At 36.1% G+C, this 20,361-nt stretch overlaps 1 protein-coding gene across 2 annotated transcripts in view; it reads right to left on the minus strand.

Moving 5' to 3' along the window:
- LOC150094657 (phosphatidylserine synthase-like) overlaps window positions 1-18,129 on the minus strand; it is a 204,537-nt gene extending 186,408 nt beyond the window's left edge. For both annotated transcript variants that reach the window (XM_090411080.1, XM_090411079.1), the window contains exons 1-2: window positions 17,849-18,129; window positions 8,533-8,624 (exon numbers count right to left, since the gene is read on the minus strand). In XM_090411080.1, coding sequence (XP_090267206.1) covers window positions 8,533-8,624; window positions 17,849-18,018 — 262 coding nt within the window. In that variant the 5' untranslated portion in view covers window positions 18,019-18,129. The remainder of the gene's footprint in view (window positions 1-8,532; window positions 8,625-17,848) is intronic.
- Window positions 18,130-20,361: the final 2,232 nt, after the last annotated feature.

Below are 20,361 nucleotides of genomic sequence, written 5' to 3' on the forward strand. Positions count from 1 at the left end.
GCTCTATTAGATCGACCCCAACATATTGGTTACTTCTTTTAGCAGACATTATTCCTAAAGAACTACGTATATAGAATTCTTTAGTCCATGAATTCCAAAAAATTGCTGGTAATCCGAACTTACCAATTCATCAGGATCTCCCAACTCTTAACATCAATAGACTGAAATCTTGCCATCCATCACTACGAGCAGCAGAAGAACTAGTGCTAAATAATTTTAATCCTTTATCAAAGTGGGAAGAAACATGGAAGGAAAATACAAAAGAACATTTGCATAACAACTTTAAAGGTGATCATATCATCACAGGATCAGATCTACCTCGCAAAACATATCTACTAAATAGAATTCGGACAAATCATAGCCTATGTGGAAATACTCTCTATAAATGGAACAAACAAACATCTCCAGAATGTGACTGTAGTGCTCTACGACAAACTATGCAACATATTGTAACAGAATGCACCTTCCGTGCTTATCAGAATGACTTTTACAAGCAGCTCCTGAAGCTGTGACCTGGATTACAAACTTAGATCTGAATTTATAATGATATATATGTTTCTTTTCCTTATTATAACATATTAAGACTTTTACTTTTAACTCTTATTTTTATTTTCCAACTTCTTCGATTAGATCTGTGTTTTCCTTCAACGTTTTAACTTAAAATATTTTAAATTCTTCAATCCTGTTACTATATAATGACATCATGATTCTCTTTCTTAACATCATGTTTTTGCCATGAGCTATGTACGTATGTATGTAACCATCCTCTCCATTCTATTATAAACTACTCGTGTCAAAATTAATCAAAGAACCAACTGTTTCTATTTTTTATGTCAGCATACAACACATTAATAATTATATATATTAAAATATACATATAAAACTGTGCATTCAGGTATGCTTGTACTCATAATTAAGTTTAATGGAATGAATACAGCACAGAGAAATAATTACACTCCTCTTTAATTGTTCCTACATTTCTTCTGTCACAAAGACTTCTGAGATACAACAAAAATTTTTGAGTCACAGAGATCATAGCAACTAGACCAGTCCACAGCTGGCAGATAGTGGATCAGCCTCCCCCCCTGCCCTCCACCCCTCCACATGGAGAGCAACTGTGGGATCAGTAGAGTAACTCGATGAATAAGCAATCCCAGACCAACAGCAGCATTGCTATTAGGAGTGTTTGTGAGTCCTTACCAAGAGCCACTTCTAATGGCAATATGGTGGAGGGGCACCATATCACAAAATGCTACAGAACCTTAAGACAACAATGTGATATGGTTAAATAAGCATGCCCCCCCAGGGAAGTATCCAAAGATTAACCACAGCAACTATCCACCAGATAATGTGCAGCTGCACAGATGTCTGCTCCATGTCAGGAATTGCCTCTATCTGAGGGAATGATGATAGCCTGTACTGCCTTCCACCCAATAGGAAGTAGCAACCTCTGACTAATACTTCTTCACCTCGGCCAGATGCCGACAATAGGATACACTACAAGAAATGAGTATACATCATCAAAGCAGACATACTGGCTCAAGCATCAACTAGCCAACAAAATTTTTCCAAGTCTCTGAATGAGACTTGGAAAAATTTAATCAATTCACTCAGTTTAACGGAACTACAATACGCCAACAATCATATAACGCGTGTTCAGGACAAGGACTAAAGATTCGCAATACATGCTGACATTGTCACGTGAATGTATCAACTTAGCTACCTTATAGTTACTAATGGTTTTGTATTCTTCATACTTTGTGCATTTATCATTTTTTTGTGTTTACCATTCAAGCCTTGAGAAAGCTAGACAGATGCTAGCGAAACTGGTAGGTGTTCTTATATGAACATATATAGTAATTAAAAAAAACCTATGGTCACATAAACAATAATAAGTCTTATATTTTAACACTTCATGACCAAATATGAATACTTTAAACATTGGGAACTGATTGACTCTACTCCAGCTGAACATCGAGAGATTTACTTGACCAAAAACAGAGGTACTAAATAATATCTTTAGCAGGCACAAAGTGGACACTGTTGCTCTACAAGAAACTGCACCTCACAAGAAAATATTATCATTCCTGGCTCATGGTATTTGATATAAGATATGTATTCTTCATGATGAATAAAGTGGTATTGGATGATAGCATCCCAGAAGAGGATAGTCATTAGTGGTGTGCTGCAGCAATCTGTTTGGGCCGATGGAACTGGATGATAGTATCCCAGAAGAGGAAAGTCATTAGTGGTGTGCTGCAGCAGTCTGTTTGGGCAGATGGAACTGGATGATAGCATCCCAGAAGAGGATAGTCATTAGTGGTGTGCTGCAGCAGTCTGTTTGGGCAGATGGAACGGATGATAGTATCCCAGAAGAGGAAAGTCACTAGTGGTGTGCTGCAGCAGTCTATTTAGCCCATTGTTATTCATCATCATCATCAAATTCCTGATATGTACCCTCAAGGGGGGTGTACAGGATATGATAGTACTACATGAAAAATTAACATCATCACTAACTTCCTACCTACAATTTTCTGACAAATCAATCTCTTACCTGTCAAAGTTACAACATTGTCAGATCTTATATTTCTATCTTCTAAGGCACTTTTTACAGTATCAATCCACCTATATCTTGGTCTTCCTCTGGGTCGTTTTTCCTGCCAACCTGGCAGAGAACACTTGTTTTTCTAATCTTTCCTCGCTCATTCTATTTAAGTGACCATACCACCTGAGATTAGCTCTGCTAATGCATTCCTGGATGCTGACAATGTCAAGTTCTTTCCTAATATCCTCGTTTTTAATTTGATATTGCCATTGATGTCATCTGTTCACGCCTCTAATCTTTCTCAGGACTCTCATATCTACAGTCTCTAGTCTTTGGTCAAATGTTTTACTTCTGACCCAGCTCTCAGATCCATAAGTTAAAACTGGTTTGAACACTGTCTTGTATACAGCTAATTTAGTATTCCAAGTAATTTCTCTCTTATTCCATATGAATTTATTCAATTGACTTCCTATCACACCAGCTTTGTTGATTCTGTTTTCTATTTCCATATTTAATTTACCATCTTCACTAAAAATCGTGCCTAAGTAGCTGAAATGTTTTACTTGTTCCACAAGTTTTCCATTCACAACGCAGTTGACATTTTCAACGATTCGGCCTATTTTCATTATCTTTGTCTTTTTATTGCTGACCTTCATACCATATCTATTACAACAGTTATTCAATTTAGTAAGGGAATCTTGCAGACTTGTAGCAGATTTATTTAGAAGTATAACATCGTCTGCATAAAGCAAAGAGCTGACATTAACATCTCCAATTTTGATATCATGTTTAATACCACTTTCCTTCATAATGTGATCCATATAGATAATGAATAACAGAGGGAATAATATACATCCTTGTCTCACACCAGATTTAACATTAAACCATCTTCCTGTACTTTAACCGCTGACTTACAACGCTATTGTTATTTACTTGTATATTAATGATACTGGGACGGGTTTAACTGGAGATATACAACTGTGTGCAGATGATGAAAACTGGCAAGAGTGATGAGGAATCGAGCAGATGGTGTAGCCTTACAGGACTTGAACAGATGGTATGAGTGGACAAATGTATGGAACTGTCAGAGAATAAGTTTTTGAAATTTGGTGGGCAACAATGGGATGCAAAGTATATACTTGTTGGGGAAATTTTGGAGGAGGTTGAGGAGACAAAAGACTTTGGAGTGGTGGCACAGTACAGGGATTACACTGTGTAAGTTGTGGTCATGATATCAGATTATTAAGGGTTATGACTGGCCACAACCTTTAATGAGTACAAATAAAGAGGTTACGGTTCTATTGTATAAGGAATGGATCAGGCCTCATATGGATTAGCGTGCACAGATTGGGTACATGGGGTTCGTGGTGACAAGGATATAGTTAAGTTGGTAACTGGTCTTTGGAGGTGTGGAATATGATGACAGATTGATGATGACGGCATATGATTGAGATGTTTAAGTTGGTAAAGGGTTGTGACTGGGTTAATGTAGTTTTTTAATTATGACTAAAATAAATTTCTCATCAAATGGGAGGGTACAACAAGGGGCCATTGAGAGTATATCCACATTCACCAAACAGTCACTGGCCAGTGACTGTTTTGTGAATGTGAATGTAGATATACCGAATAAGTTTAAAGCATGGTTTGATGGACTTTGTGTGTAACATTATGCATCTCCCATGATAAGTCTTTTGACTCCATGATGATCTCATTTTATTAATAATAATATGTCATGGGATAACACAATGAATCATTATTTCAGACATCTCACCCTGTGCAGAAAATTTCTACTTTCCTTTCGTCACCAAAAGACTAACTTACTGCATTAAACTTTCCAAGAGTCTAGCAGATTTCTTGCCCTTACAGCTTATCACACTTTGGACAATTACAAAGATCTACTTCTGTTCACTGTGACTGATATAAAATGTATCGACTCTCACAAAAATGACCAGTCTAGCTTTGTGGAACATGCTATCTCCTCTAAGCACAGAGTCCTTTTACACAAGAGTAAATTTCTTATGGAACAGCTTTATAAAGAAAGCTGTCATGCATTATTTTGCTTTCCAAATTTGAACAGGTAGAATGTTCATCTTCTTCACTGATAATTTAATGTCTCTGATATCTGTTCATCTTTCCTAGTTTAGCTTGAGGAATTAACTGACCACTATTACATTACTAAAGCTGTAGCAATGCATTATTGAATTTTTGTTTCTGTTATGTCCGTATGTTATTCTTTTTCATTTCTGACACTGAAGATGCCTCTGAAACACATCTTCACAAAAGTTATTCATTTTAATTTAGTTATAATTAAAAGAACAATTACTTTAACAATTCGTAATTCTACAACTATAGTTGAGGAGAAGCTAAGAAAATCTGTGTAATAGAAATGTGAAGAACAAGCTGGGTTCACAAACAGTAGTTGCTGGTATCATATTTTCCTTTTATGAAAAATAGTCGAGAAATCATAAGAATATAAGGATCTACTTAGGCTGTTCAATAAGTAATAAGACTATCTTTATACAGAAAATAGATTACCTTTAATCGTCATCATTTACATGATGACGATTAAAGGCGATGCATTTGTTCCAATGTTGCATCCACTTTTTAAGCACATGTCAAGTCTGTTTTTTGAGAGTTCTTTCAAAACCGCCTCCGCAGCTTTTACACATGCTTTGTTGCTTTCGAAATGGCGGCCTCTTAGTGGTTTCTTGAGCTGAGAAACAGCCAGAAATTGCATGGTGCAAGATCAGGACTGTATGGAGGGTGTGGTAGGATATCTATGTTGTTTTTCTGCAAAACGTCCACTACACAACCAGCAATATGTGGCCTTGCATTATCATGGTGCAATAAGAAGCCATTCTTCAGCAATGGATGCTTCCTTTTGACGTGCTGTACCATTGTCCGTGAAACATCCGCATAGTATGAGCCGTTTACAGTATTCCCGGGTTCTACAGAGTGTTGGTAAACAATGCCTTCGTAGTCAAAAAACATTATGGTCATAACTTTACCAGCCGATTTTACAGTTTTTGCTTTCTTGGGAGTAGGCAAAGACGGATGCTTCCATTCACTGCTTTGTTGTTTCATTGTAGGGTCATAGTGATACAACCAAGCTTCATCTGCTGTAATGATGCGTTTTAAGAAGTTGTCGCCTTCTTGTTCCAGTCTTTCTTTCCATTCTGTGCACACATCCACTCGATGCTGCATTTGCTCCGGTGTCAAGAGTTTGGGAATCCATCAGGCGCAAACACGTTTCAGTCCCAAATGTTCAGCCATGATTGAGTGAACACTTCCCACAGAAATATTCAGGACAACATGCAGCTGGCATACTGTAATTCTGCGATCCTCCTTGATGATAATCGCTGCTGTGTTGATCATTGTCTCTGTGATGGACGTTGAAGATCTTTCCTCACGTTCAAGATCTTCCACATTTTGCCTTCCTTCCTTAAAAGTTTTAAGCCAGCAAAAAACACTTGCCCTCGACATTGCTTCATCGTGGAAAGCTTCGCGTATCATGTTAAAAGTATCCGATGCTGATTTTTGCAAACGCACACAAAATTTAATTGCATAACACTGTTCCAAGGATGCTTCCATTTCGATGACTGGTCGCGAAACAAGCTTGCGTTTAGTCATGTGACACTCTGGCACATCAGCCCGTATACGCATCTATCAACCTCTTTTGTTAATACAGACAGCAACATTTCTTTATTCCACAGAAATTAATATTGTAATGAGTGGTTTCGCGACAGTAAAATTAGTCTTATTACTTATTGAACAGCTCTCGTATATTTGGCAGATTTAAAAAGAATATGTGAAGGTGCTGAGGGAAAAGCTGTTCAAAATGCACAGTTATATAGGGAAACAGAACATTACTCATAATCTATATTTTAGTTATAAAGTCAACAGTTATGGAGGAATTGGTGGACAATGGTTTAATATTAAATTAGGAGCAAGATATGATGCATGCTATCACTACTATCATTCATCTATGTGGATCACATTATGAAAAGTTGCATCTCATTTTTTTCATTTTCCTTTTATCCTCTTTTACCTTGCGGTGTGAAAAGTTACATTAAACTAGATATCAAAATTGAAACTTAGCTCTTTATGAAAATTAGTAATAGAATGAGTATGGCACATTCCAATTTGTACTACTTGTTATACACAAGTAGTACAAACTGGCAATGTCATACAGGAACAAAGATGTGATTTTTTTTTGTGGATAAAAAAAAATTAAAAAAAAAAAAATGCACCTGTAGAGTTTGACCGACCACTACAGGTGCATTTTTTCAATTTAACAGGAAAGATGTTTTCCTTCTTCATGACAAAACCAGATGTCACCCTAGTGTGCATACAAGGGATGCAATTGCAACATGGATGGGATGATCATCTCCACCCCAACCAAAGCTCAGATATGGCACCTTCTGAGAATGCATTCCAGGGACACAATCTTGGGAATGATTAAAAGCTAAAGTAAGCTGTTCATGTAGAGCTCAAATATCAAAGTAGACATTTATAGGGTTGGCATAAATCTCACTCAGCAATGCCAAAAGTGCAACTGCTGAGTGAGAATGATGAAAAATGATAGAATGCCAGTGAAAGATGGAAGATTAATCCGTGCAAAAGCCATTGTTAAATAAATTATATTTTTTGACAGAGGGGTGACATTACTTTCATGCTGCATTTCAAAATACTCTCACATTTTGAATATTTAAGTACAACAGCCAAAATATGAGAATATGATAGTTAAGATGAAGTGCAACTGCTGAGTGAGAATGATGAAAAATGATAGAATGCCAGTAAAAGATGGAAGATTAATCCATGCAAAAGCCATTGTTAAATAAATTATATTTTTTGACAGAGGGGTGACATTACTTTCATGCTGCATTTCAAAATACTCTCACATTTTGAATATTTAAGTACAACAGCCAAAATATGAGAATATGATAGTTAAGATGATTATTTAAATTTAAAAAAAAAATTTAATTAAATTAAATTAAAAAAGATCGGCCTTATAAACTCAAAGAGATTTATAAGCTTGTCCAGAATAGGCTTTTACAAACATCCATGCCCACAGCAAGATTCGAACCAATGACCTGCTGGTTCAAGAGCAGGTATGATAACCTCTTGGCCAACCAAATTGGAGAATTTAGAAACAGATAACAGCATAAGCATACCAGCATGGCAGGGAGCCAATTAAATAAATTTATATAGAATAAGAAATTAACTAAAGCACTAAATCAGCAGCCTAGAAGAAAATGTTGAAATCAATTTCAACTCATATATAGATCTAAGAGCTGGATTAAAAAGCAACTGATCAATGATTAGAGACCACAGATTTCTAAAAAAAACTATAAAGTGAATGAATGCCATCAATAGCAGAATCATGGGAAAAATGAAGACATTAAGAAAGAACTTGATATTCAGGATTGTGTAAGCAGAGCTAATCAAATGTGGTGTGGTCACTTAAACAGAATGGGAGAGGAAAGGTTTGCAAAACAAGCCTATGATTCCAGGATGGTGTGAAAAAAGATCCAGAGGAAGACCACGATCTAAGTGGAATGAGCGGTTAGCAGTGACCATACCAAATAACTGACTAATCTGGAGGAAAATTGTTGATAGAAATTAGTAATAATGTAAATTTAATTCTCTAGTTCTATCATGGCATCATGTATAAGCCTTGAGGATATTTATTGGGAATTTGATGATGAGTTCAGAATATTTTCTCAAAGCTCAAAGTTGAAATGCAGGATTGGGAAAGTAAAGAACAATGTGTCACTTGCAAAAGTCATGTAGCATTTAGGAATTATACTGATAAATACCGATTCTGTACACCATTACTTTTTTAAATTGATAATGGATAGTTCTTCAATCTCTTTTATACAACTGATTGACTGATATAATAATAAAGAGGAGAGGAATTATACCAAGTCAAAGATATTTGAAAAGAAATTCTTACAAAATTAAAAAGTATATAACAAAAAACTTACCATTAGGAAATGCTAATACACTGATGATTAGAAAAAAGAATACTACACAGTTGATTCCACACCATATATTTGCTTCCAGATTGACTTCATTTCTACAAATACACAAAATAACACTGTATATTCAAATCAAATTACATTAAAATACAACTGTATAAATAATTCCATTGTGTTAGCCTTATAATAAAAGAATGCTTACGTAATACATGTGAGACCCAATGTTCTATGAATATATTTAGCTTATATTTTTAAATGCAAGAATGCAGAGTAAAATAAAGAATGAATGAGATATGATTTTTATGGAGTATTTAGAACCTTTGGTATGAACTATATTAATTAACAGAATACTAATTAAAAGCATTATATAATTTATAATGCTTCAAAATAACGTTTAATAAACCAACATCATAAACAAGTGCAAAATCTTTAATACAACAGTACAACATGTGGGACACATAGTTGAGAAGAATAAAGGAATTGGTCAATGTGCTTTGTAACAAGTTGGAAGTCAGAGACCTTGAAGAAAACAATGTACGGAAGGATATCCACAGAAGCGGTAGATGAGGTGAAAGAGTATGACAAATTAGTTTGCTAAGTATGAAGCAGCTGAAAGGTGTATTGGGCTTGACCAGCAGCTACTTATGTGTTTACATCCATTAAGCAAGTGGAGGAGTGATAGTGTAGCTCGGGAGAACAGCAACTACAAAAATACCTACAGAATGGAATAAAAGAAGAAACAGAACATCTGAGTGAGTGAGTGAGAGAGGGGAAGGAGAAGCAGACTGCTCTCTTAGTTTGGATACTATCGAGACTTCTTTCGTTTTTGAGGTACCATCCTAAATCTCAGGACAGGATTTTGAAGATGGACTAAATCTGCGATTTATATCATGTCAGTAGTTTTATTGGTGAGAAGCAGCATCTTCTGAGGCTTAGGAAGCTATGGGTGTGTGTGCTATGTTTAAGCCAAGAAAGCCTAGATGTAAAAAAGTGGCAACTAACTAAGAAGAGAAATCTCATCTTTACTTGAGATCTAGTATTATCCAAGTAAGAGACAGTGAAGATCTTTCTTATGAGCAATAAGACAGCAACGTGTTTTGGCAGCTGAAGTTCACAACGCTGTCCTCACTGTAATGAGGAATAGCAAGAACATCACAGTTCTAGACATGTAAAATCTTAAAGCTTGGATAACCTGAGAACTTAAAGGGCTGTAAAATTAAGAATAGGAAGGGAAGATGCATAATTATACTATCATCAAAACTAGAGATAGGATTTACAGCCAGCAGAGAATGTCCCCAGTCTGTAGGAGAAAAGGTTAATGAAAGTGGTGAGTCCTGGGGTACTTCGACAATGGTGGAGTCCAAAGAGAGGAGATCATCTACAATAACTTACTATGAATTACCACAGAAGAAACTAGCAACTCATCTGCAAGTGATGGAAGGCAGAATTGATCAAATGATCTGAAAATGACAAGAGGGATCAGATGAATTTCTCCAACCCATTCAGTGGCTTGTATCCAAAAGGTGGACACAAGGTTGGCTAGGAGAACTAATATAGGGCAAGAGTGCAAAATTTATATTGGTGTGCCAACCTGGTTTGCAGAGTGGCTAATGTATTGGCTCTCCAGCCAAAAGGCTAGAGGTTTGAATCCCACTCTGAGCATGAATGTTTGCGATTGTCTGTGAAAATACTAACAGTGGTGGGCAGTAGATGGTGTTGGTGTAGTTGCGGTTCTTTGTAGTTGGTGGAGACAGAGAGCTGTAGAGTAGGTGTCTTCCTTGATGAATCTTTGGACTCCCAGGAGGTCTCACGTAATAATAATAAATGGGTGGATCTACAAGTAATGAAGATGGGTGAGTGCATTAGACCAGGGGTCAGCAAGCGGCAGCCCTTAGGTTAGCAAGTGGATCTAGATAATTTGGCTAAGAGAAAACAGTCACAAAAGGCACATTAAGAGGGACACACATATTGTGATGGATAAACTATATTACTTTGTTTATAAGCGATAATAATTTTTCACTGAGTTTCATTTTCATTGTTTCATATCTCATACTTTAAATATTTCTGTGTGTTTTAAGATTGATATAATAAAAATTGATAACTTAAGTATTTTTTCACTCACTATTTTCCGTTAATTAAACGTTTGCAGCCCGATTATTAAAACTAAAAGTTGAATGTGGCCTGTGAGTCTGAAAAGGTTGCCAACCCCTGCGTTAGACCATTCATCATCATCATCATCATTAGTGCTCATGAGCCCAATGCAGTTTTTTACCATTCTTTGCCATTCCCCGCTATCCGTGGCCAGGTGACTCAAATTTTGAAGTTTCCATGATACTTCTTTGCATGATCTACATAATCTCATCTTTGCTGTCCTCTTGTTTATATATCGTCCATTTCACCAAACATCAAAGTTTTGATCTTTCTGCTGTTATCCATCCTGAAGTTTGATTTTCTACAATTTATTACCTTTTGCATCCATCCAATTTGTAGAATCTTTCTATAACACATTCTTTCAAATAAATAAATAAATTTTGTGTGATGATACATGGCCGTGAGTCCCCTTTAAGGGGAGGTAAGGCACCATCTCAGTCCCCCCAAATTTTATCCGGGCTCCGGGACCGGCATAGCTGACGAATCAGACCTATGGCTGGGTCAGTATTCCTGACTGTAATCCGTGTGTGTTCACGGGGCCGGTTTGCCTGCTTGCGGGATGAAAAACACCAGATAAACTGGTGGAAAAAACCCTGCTGTCCATGCCCAAGACCAGCTAACTTGGCTATGGCTGAGGAAGATCCTTAAGCTCCTCACGTTGTTGATGGGAATCGAACCTAGGACACTCCTTCCCCAGGCATATGGTTGCGAAGTGCAAAGCCACTAGGCTAACCACACGAACATTCTTTCAAATGTCAACCTTCATCTCACTGTCTTTGACCATTATCGATCTTTCACACCACATAGAGTGCTTTTGACTATGCATGTTTCCAGCAGTTTCAGCTTTAGGCATGGCTCATTGATTTACTTTTTCATATCTTGTTCAATACCTGTAGCTTTACATTCGCTTTTGTTATACAAGCTCTCTCTCTCTCTGTTTTTTTTTTTTTTTTATCCAAAATTGTGCATCATGTTGTACCCTAGGTACATGAAGCCCTTCATCTCTTCCAGCTTGTATCTATTGACCTTTATATGTTTCTTCATCCTCTTCTTTCCAAACATCATTGTTTTAGATTTTTTAATGTTTGTTATCAGCCCACATCTCTTTCCTCCTTCATTTAACTTCACTACTGTTCTTTCTAGTTCTTCATCTTTTTCAATAATGAGTGTCATCTGAAAATCTTAAATTACTGAAAGCATTATAAAAGGAATAGCAGGTCTTCATGTCTCATGCCTCTTTGCCCAGAATCACTTCCTGTTTTTCTGCAATTTCTCAGAGCAGCCTCTGCATTATCACTGATATTCTGTTATAAACATACCATGTTCCTGTCCATTCCATAAGATTCGAATACAGCCCATACTACTTTCTCATCAATATACTGTTAAATGCTTTCTGAAAGCCAACAAAGCAGTATGCTTATATTTATGTAGAGCACTCCACAATTAATCTTAACATTAATTTTTGATACACAGATTTCTAAATCCTGTTTGCTCATCTCCTAGATTTTCTTCAATTAGTTTCCCAATTCTTTCTGTTAATATCATAAGTACATCTCTCATTAGAATAATAGTTCTGTAGTTTATGCAGCCCTTTTTTTTTTTTTTTTTTTTTTTTTGTGAATGGGTATTATGGATGAAGAACTGATCTTGCTCATTCTTTTGGTGCTTTTCTTTCATGAAATTACACAATCAGAATAGTTCATCTGTTATCACCTAACCACCAAACTTCAGAATTCCCCAGTATATCTTGCCTCTCACTCTGTGCTGGGTGGTGATCTTTTCTTCAAATCATCAATCAACCGCTTTTGGGCCTCAACATCTCCCTGTGTCTTATATAACCGACAGTATCATGTCCATCTCTGTCCATCAAGATTTCACCCTATTAACCTTTTATAGTTCTCTGTTTTGGGCTCCATTTATTGATGTTTCTCATCATTTTTGTATAATTTTTTTGTTCTGTATTCGCCACATCTCATACTGTTCTTCTAACCCTTTGTTCTGTTCTAATTACCCTCTTCACTTTATTTCACTAAATCGTTCTTCTGTTTCCACAATGTCTTTCTCTCTTAAGAAAACCAGGAGTGAGGAAATCACTTTCCTGAATTTCCTTGGTCAGTATCCTTTTAAATGCCTTAAAAGAATGAAATATTAGATACAACAATATTGGAGTGCTGACATGTGATAGACTAATCTGGAGGAAAATTGTTGATAGGAAATGAATAATAATGTAAACTTAATCATGTAAAGCTGTCATAGTAGCCTGAACACCCCTTGAGTGTATATATCAGAAAATTGATGATGATGGCTGAACAGCCAAAATAAACAATTTCCCAACCCTCAATTTTCTCATACTTTTTATACTTTATTATAATACTTTCCATTAATAAGTATATACTAAAATCTAATTTGTGTGTGAATCCTGTGAATGAAACTAATAAAAAAAAACCTTCAAAAATGCACTACCATACATTGTAAACAACAGGGTGTGATTAACAGGTGAGAATATGGGAGTGGGGAATTAAACCCAACTTAAGTAAAATTCGAGTTACACAAAGTTTGCAGAATTTAACTCTTACATAAGTCAGAGATAGCCTATATTTCTCCAACATCAATCTAACAGGTTTCTCTCACAAAGTTATATCTCAATCATCTTTCCTCTCTCTCTCTCTGCCAAGCTCTGCAGAATACAAACCCTCTCTTCAGATATAAAAATTGCTGGAAAGTTGAGTAGTGCTATACTGAACATCTTGCACCAAAGCAGTTAAATATTTTTATATGGCATAGCACTTTCTGTTAGGAAGTAAATTATACTAAACAAGAATCATATTCTTGTTTCTATACTCAGTACCGTCGACAGGGTGTAGCATAGAGGCAGCCTGCCTCACGGCATGGCTTAATAAGGGTGCTCGTTCAGCCATATTGTGGTAGGTGCTGTCACTACGCTAACAATTCCTGTATTAGCATAGCAAGTGAGGAAAGAAGTTTTTCTAAGCTTAAACTGATTAAATATTATCTACGTATAGCAATGATCCAAGAAAGATTGGTTAGTCTAGCAACTATATCGATAGAGGCAGACATAGCTTATAATTTAAATTTGATAAGCTTATAAACAATTTTATATCCCGGTAGAGCAAACATTTAATTAATATTATTATGTAATCGTTTTGCATTAATGTTTCTCTTGTAATGAAAACAAAATAGCAATTGGAGATTTTCTTATATTTTTAACTTATAATCCATCAGGGGTGATATCTAATTGTTTGCCTCAGGGCATGATCTAATCTGGTGATGCCCTTGTCTATACTTCTTTCACCAAAGAATGAGGCAAAAATAAGCCTACTTGTGAAATTCAACTTCTTGTCAAGAATAATTTCTTTCTTTTACAGGGAAGGGGGGGGGGGTACAACTTTAATAAGGAGTATGGTAATACACCAATAAGTTAGTCATCTGTATCTTTGCAAGTCTAATTTCCACTAATGAGAGCTCAATAAAGGTTAAAACTAGTCTGGATAATGATTCCTCCAATAACATATAACATTATACATGGCCTGTGAAGGCAGTGTGGTATGTGTTATGGGACACTAAAGCAATTTAGTATCCCAAGAAGTCAATTCCTCTATACTGAAGTATCTGTAGCAACTTACTCGATGTCAACTGTAATATTTGCTCCACCTTTGCCACGAGTTGCCTTTGTGTTGCACTACTTACTGGATAAGATAGTACAACACTATATTTAGTCCTGAAGATATTTTCAGGCGCAAACTTTGTTTGCTCTCACTGGGATAAAGGATTAAACTAAATCTATTATATTATTATTATTACAATTAGTTTTAGTTGTAAAGATATTTCACATGCAAAATTTTGTTTGCTCACGCTTGTATAAAATAAGGATGAAAATGCAAATATTATTTCTTGTCAAATATAATTTTACAGTGGTTGGCATAATAATGTGAGTGTCTGCATATTTCCTTACACCAATGTTATGATTGAGAATTATGATACCACACAAATACCATATTAATGACAAGCATACTTAAACTTATCATACAGCATCTAGGCCATATCCCTATTTCAACTAAATCATCAGAGCTAAATTACAAGAACTTCCTCTCTGGACCACATGTTAATAACAATTAATAATACCAATATCTGAAACAACAAAAACAGACTGTAATTTGGTTTGATTTGCTTTTTATGGTGCAAAGACATTAAAAGTCATACTGTGCCAGGACACAGGTTATAGCATTACATATGTTAATGGTTAGGGATGATAACAAACATCCATGCCTTTGGCAGGATTTAAACCTACAGCCTCTTGGCTGCAGAGTGGATACGCTAACCACTTGGCCAACCAGGCCAGCCTGTGTGTAGTGAGCATCATAACCAACAATGAGTAGAGCAGATCACACTGCCAAATTAATAACATATGCAAAAGAATCTGTTAAGATGATTCACCAACATAACAAACAAACTGGAACAACAATATGTCACCAAAACAATAAACAATTATACACTAAGACAAACTATAAACCATGTCCTTGGGCACACCTCACTCACTAATTAGCTGTACCCATGATTTCATAAGAAGCAAATATTTACTCTTCTCAAAATTTTTTTTCTTTCTTTTTTTTGACAATATCATCCAAGAGAGGCTTGGAACACTGCTTTAAGATTATGAGCAGAAGTATTATTATCACCAGAGCGCTATGAAGGCAAGAGGTAACACTGTCTTACACATATACACAGCTGATCAAATCCTGCCTTAAAGGTATTCTTATCCCAACACTTGCTAAACTCTCAGAATGCATTCTAATCATCCAGCACTTGCCATGCAAGAAACTGACTAGCTTCAAGGGATGCCTTTTCCCTCCCCCCTTGCCCTATCTCCTTCAATTCTATGAAAATATCATCTGCATTGATCTGTTAACCCATCACCAACTTATATGTCTCACATCTCTCCTTACTGTTCACTAGACTGAAAATTGCTTTCTTCAAACTTAGACTGAAACTGCTTTCTTTATTTAGCATTCAAGAGATCAGAAGCCACCTTACTCATTTCTGGAGTATTTCCACTATCTCTTCTCAAAACAAGGTGACCATATCTGTAGAGTAATCCATATAACCTGACCAAAACCTAACATACAATAACAGAACTATAATCTCCTTACTCCTACATGTCAGTGTCCTGCACATCATAACATGTTGTGCTGTTTTTACCAACATGTTACCTAACAACCTAAATTTTAGGTTCTCATCCTCTATTACTGCAGTCTTGAACTGGCTTGAAAAAGGAAAATCCATGTATGGTATCTAGATCAGGATTTATGAATTATTTAATCTTTTTCCTGTCCATAGCAATAGATGTATTACAGATTTCTGATCTTTTATGGGTGGCTGAAGCATTAAAAATTTAAAAACAACGATATTAAACCATGGTTGGCATAATCCATATGAATATTCTCATTCTGTCAATTAACCTGAAACCATAGTGCCCCCATTTTTTTTAATATTTTTAGTTTCCCTTTGGCCAGCCTGGCTGGCCGAGTGGTTAGCGTATCCGCTCTCCAGCCAAAAGGCTGCGGGTTCGAATCCTGCCATGGGCATGGATGTTTGTGATTGTCTATGGAAATACTAGTGGTGGTGGTCAGCGGTAGATGCCATTGGTGTAGTAGTTGTGGTCAGTTGGTGGATGTAATGGCAGAATCAGAGTTATAGAGCAGGTACCCATCCTTGGTGAATCTTTGGACTCCCTGGAGGTGTCTAATAATAATACTCATTTCAGCAACTTCAATAACAAGGTAAGATTAACAAGTCAACAAGGAAACATCCAAAAGCACTAATTCCAATAGCCTACTAATAATGAGGCACACTCAGTGCTCTGTAAAATTAACAATGGCCTTAGCCTGTGACTTATTAACCTTACTTTCTAAACAGGTGAAAGTTAGCCCATTATGTGGAGGTCTAACATTATTACAATTAATAATGGCTATGGATATTATATGGAAACCTTCTATGTTTGAAGAATATCTGCAAATAATACATGCTTATAGTTGGAAAATTTCAAGAAACAGAGTGATTTTTGTAGCTGTTTTAGATAGTTTATGACAGCAAACCGCATTACTAAGTGTCTAAGGCCATATTGCAAAGGCTGCCAAAACATCACATCAAATTACATGGTTGTTGAAGAACACACCGACAAGCAGGGATAAGAAAGTAATTGTCCCACTTTATAAGGCATTAATAAGACCACATTTGGACTATTGCACACAGATCTGGTCACCTGGATTTCTTGATGAAGAAATGGTGGAGAGGATTCAGGGCTGAGTTACAAAGATTGTTGCAGGTCTGTGGGATGTTTCCTACAAGGATAGATTGAAGGTCTGTGGGCTTCAAAAACTAGCTGATAGACGTTGGAGAGGAGATATGATAGAGGCATATAAATTATTAAAGGGATTTTATAGGATTGATACTGATGACTTTTTTAAGATCAGTGCAGGAAGGGAGAGAACGCGGGGACCATCCCTTTAGATTGCTTAAGAGTGTGGTTAACGAGAATGGTAGGACTAGATTTTTTGCTTGGAGAGTTGAGAATGGGTAAAATGCGTTGCCAGAGGTGGATGTGAATGCTTCATCTGTGAATGAATTTAAGGAGAAGTATGACAGGTATTGTGTGAATAATGGTTGGTGTGTCAATGTAGGGTATCTCGCGATGAGTTTGTTGATTTCACAGAAACACAATTATAATAATAATTAGAAGTGGAGATATAGGGAATAGCAAATACTACACATCTAAATTAATGCTTTACAGGTATGAAAATATAGAAACAAATGGACTGCAAATGTTTGTTTATTCTTTCATATTGGGAATTTTTTTAAACATAATTCTACATGAATTCTGCAAATTCAATTTTGAATTTTCCCTTAATGTGTCAATGACTGCAATCTGCAATGTGACACAAATTACAAAATTAATATATAAAATTTAAATGAATTTTAATAATTACTGGACAATATCCGAATACGCAGAGAGTTAATTCAGATAATTGGAATTACTCCAAAATTAATAAGGCACAAACTGTTATTAAAACAATTCCCGTTCATATTGAGATTGAGCATTACATTGGGAAAACAGCAATTTCAAAACGCAAACTGCATTAATCTCGAAGCATACCTTGTAAATGCAATATATAAGAGAACAGCAATAGATACAGTAAGAAGAGTTATAGTATGAGGTTTGTAGAAAAATTCCAAAGAAATATCATCTACTGGACGCTCGTTAATATTGTAAAAATGATCCGACATATCAGAAGACACGCTAAGTGACCTTTGCCTAGGAGCCATACTATTCACATAGAAAACTACGACAGTAACAGCTGATGTTAATATTTCCGGCAGAAAAGCATTTGTTATAGATTATTAATACGTTTTACTATTATGGGTACAGAACGGGTACTGGACCTTTCTTCTTTCTATTAAGGTTGAAAGGAATACGATTATTAAACAACATAGTAGCAGGAACCTCGCAACAGTTTTGCATCCTGCAATTAGCATGCCTATATTAACTGCTAATAATCTTCACAAAAGCATGTGTTACTATAACTTAAGTATAAAGAGCTAATAAGCTTCTGTGTTACTATCCTATTGTAACTGTGTGTACAACGCATACATTAGATGCATATCATATTCTACTCAATGCTTGAAATGAAATCAAAACAAATTAAGTATGATTCTTTTCTAAAATATCTTAACTTAATATCATAATTTTTTCCTTCCTGGCTGCTTATCGCGCGATTATTTATTTGGTAAATCTCGATTTACGGAAACGACTTCTGAACTTTACTGACATCTAAACTAAACCCCCGAAACTGCAACCTATTACTGTAAGTTACAGTTTTAGGATTGGAACCTGAAACCTATAACAAAATATAGTTTAATAAATTATAAAAATAACTGTCTATTTCAAAAGATAATAGGTGAATTAAAAAAAAAAAAGCCCTAATCAGGGAGGGGATTTGATTTGGGATTCATGAAGTCCAGTTTTCGTAATGGTGTTCAGGCAATCATGATAAGTAAATTATCTGGAAACCTGCAGCTCACAAGACATTTATAAAATAAAACAAAATAAGGTTGTGCCTAAATAACTCCGTATCAAATATCATACATTTTACTATATAATCCTGGCTAGCTCGGTTTTTATATTTTGCCAGCAAAGTTTGGTCGATTGGTAGAGCCTCTGCTACTAATGACTCACGAAAAAGTTAAGCATGTTTGAGCGCGGAAGAGATTCAATCGTTCGATGCTGTTGGCACACTCTCCTTCAATGAGTCTTTGGACTCCCTGGAGGTGTCACATAATAATAAAATTATCATACATGAGATTTTCCTGCTACACACAATCAATGTTGGAATAATTAAAGTCTCCCATTACGATTACTCTTTTCGCACCCATCGTCTTTATTTGGTGATGAATTTCACCATCACTAGCAGCTGATCCACCAGGTCAGTACAACACTCCATTATGTATTTGATCTTCTTAGTTTCCACTTCACGCCATATGGCTTAAAACTCACTGCCACATGAAAAACTGTTACTAGTATTACAATCATAAGTCTCAACTCTAAGTGGATTCAAGTTATCTGATATCATTAGCAGCACACCCCCTCTTCTTCTATCCTCTCTATTCTTTTTAAAAACACTGTATCCTTTACGCTCAATACCAGTTAATATGCCTATTTTTGATAGCCAGGTCTCGGAAATGCCTATAATCTAAGTTTCCAGCATATTGACCAAGGCAACAAACTCTACCCCTTTGTTTCTGATACTCCTACCATTGTGTACAGACATAATATGCTACCTGCATGTTCCTTTGTATACTCTTGTCTGTAGTTTGCATGATACAGTTGGAGAATTTGCAGATCTCTCTCTTCTTCTCTAGTGCCTTATATATATGCAAACATCATTGTACACGTTTGATGGCTCCGAATCGGACTAACACAAAGTCTAAATCGTTTCCACCTAGGCATCATTTCCATGAAAATGCTCATTTCCGTCGTGAACATAGTTACAGAACATTTTTGCTCAACTACGACGCCAAGACACCCTGATTCGCAAATATAACAAAAGGTGGCAGAATCCAGTGCTTCCTATACACTCTGATATTGACAGCTTTACATCACAGAGGCTTAAGTCAAGACACCCGCCTATAATAACGGAGCAACGGCTTGTCACTGAGGGCTATGATGCAACAATAGCATGGCAGACGGAATGGACTGTCAAAGCCCTGGTAATCTGGCAGACTGTCTTTAATCCAAAGAGCCTTCCATCAGGGTTCGACCTACCTCGAAAAATATGGACCTCCCTAAATAGGGTTCGCACCAACCATGGTAGGTGTGGAGCTTCCTTATTTACTTGGGGAATAAGACCAAACTCATCTTGTGACTGTGGTGAGGGTAACCAAACTATACAACATATCACGTTTGACTCTCCTCACAGAGCCTACATGGGACCAGTAACTGACTTTATAACAGGTTATACACATGCTGTTGATTGGCTGTCGAACTTAAACATCCAATTTTAATTTTATGCTTATTTGTACATTTTTATATGTATATATGATTAGAGTGTCACTTCACACTATTATATTTTTTACGCATTTTATTGTCATGTATGTCCTTTTTGGTGTGTG

Source organism: Typopeltis vanoorti, chromosome 21 (genome assembly GCF_054136105.1).
Source record: "Typopeltis vanoorti isolate ZY-2024b chromosome 21, IOZ_Tvanoo_1.0, whole genome shotgun sequence".
Classification (NCBI taxonomy): Eukaryota; Metazoa; Arthropoda; class Arachnida; order Uropygi; family Thelyphonidae; genus Typopeltis; species Typopeltis vanoorti.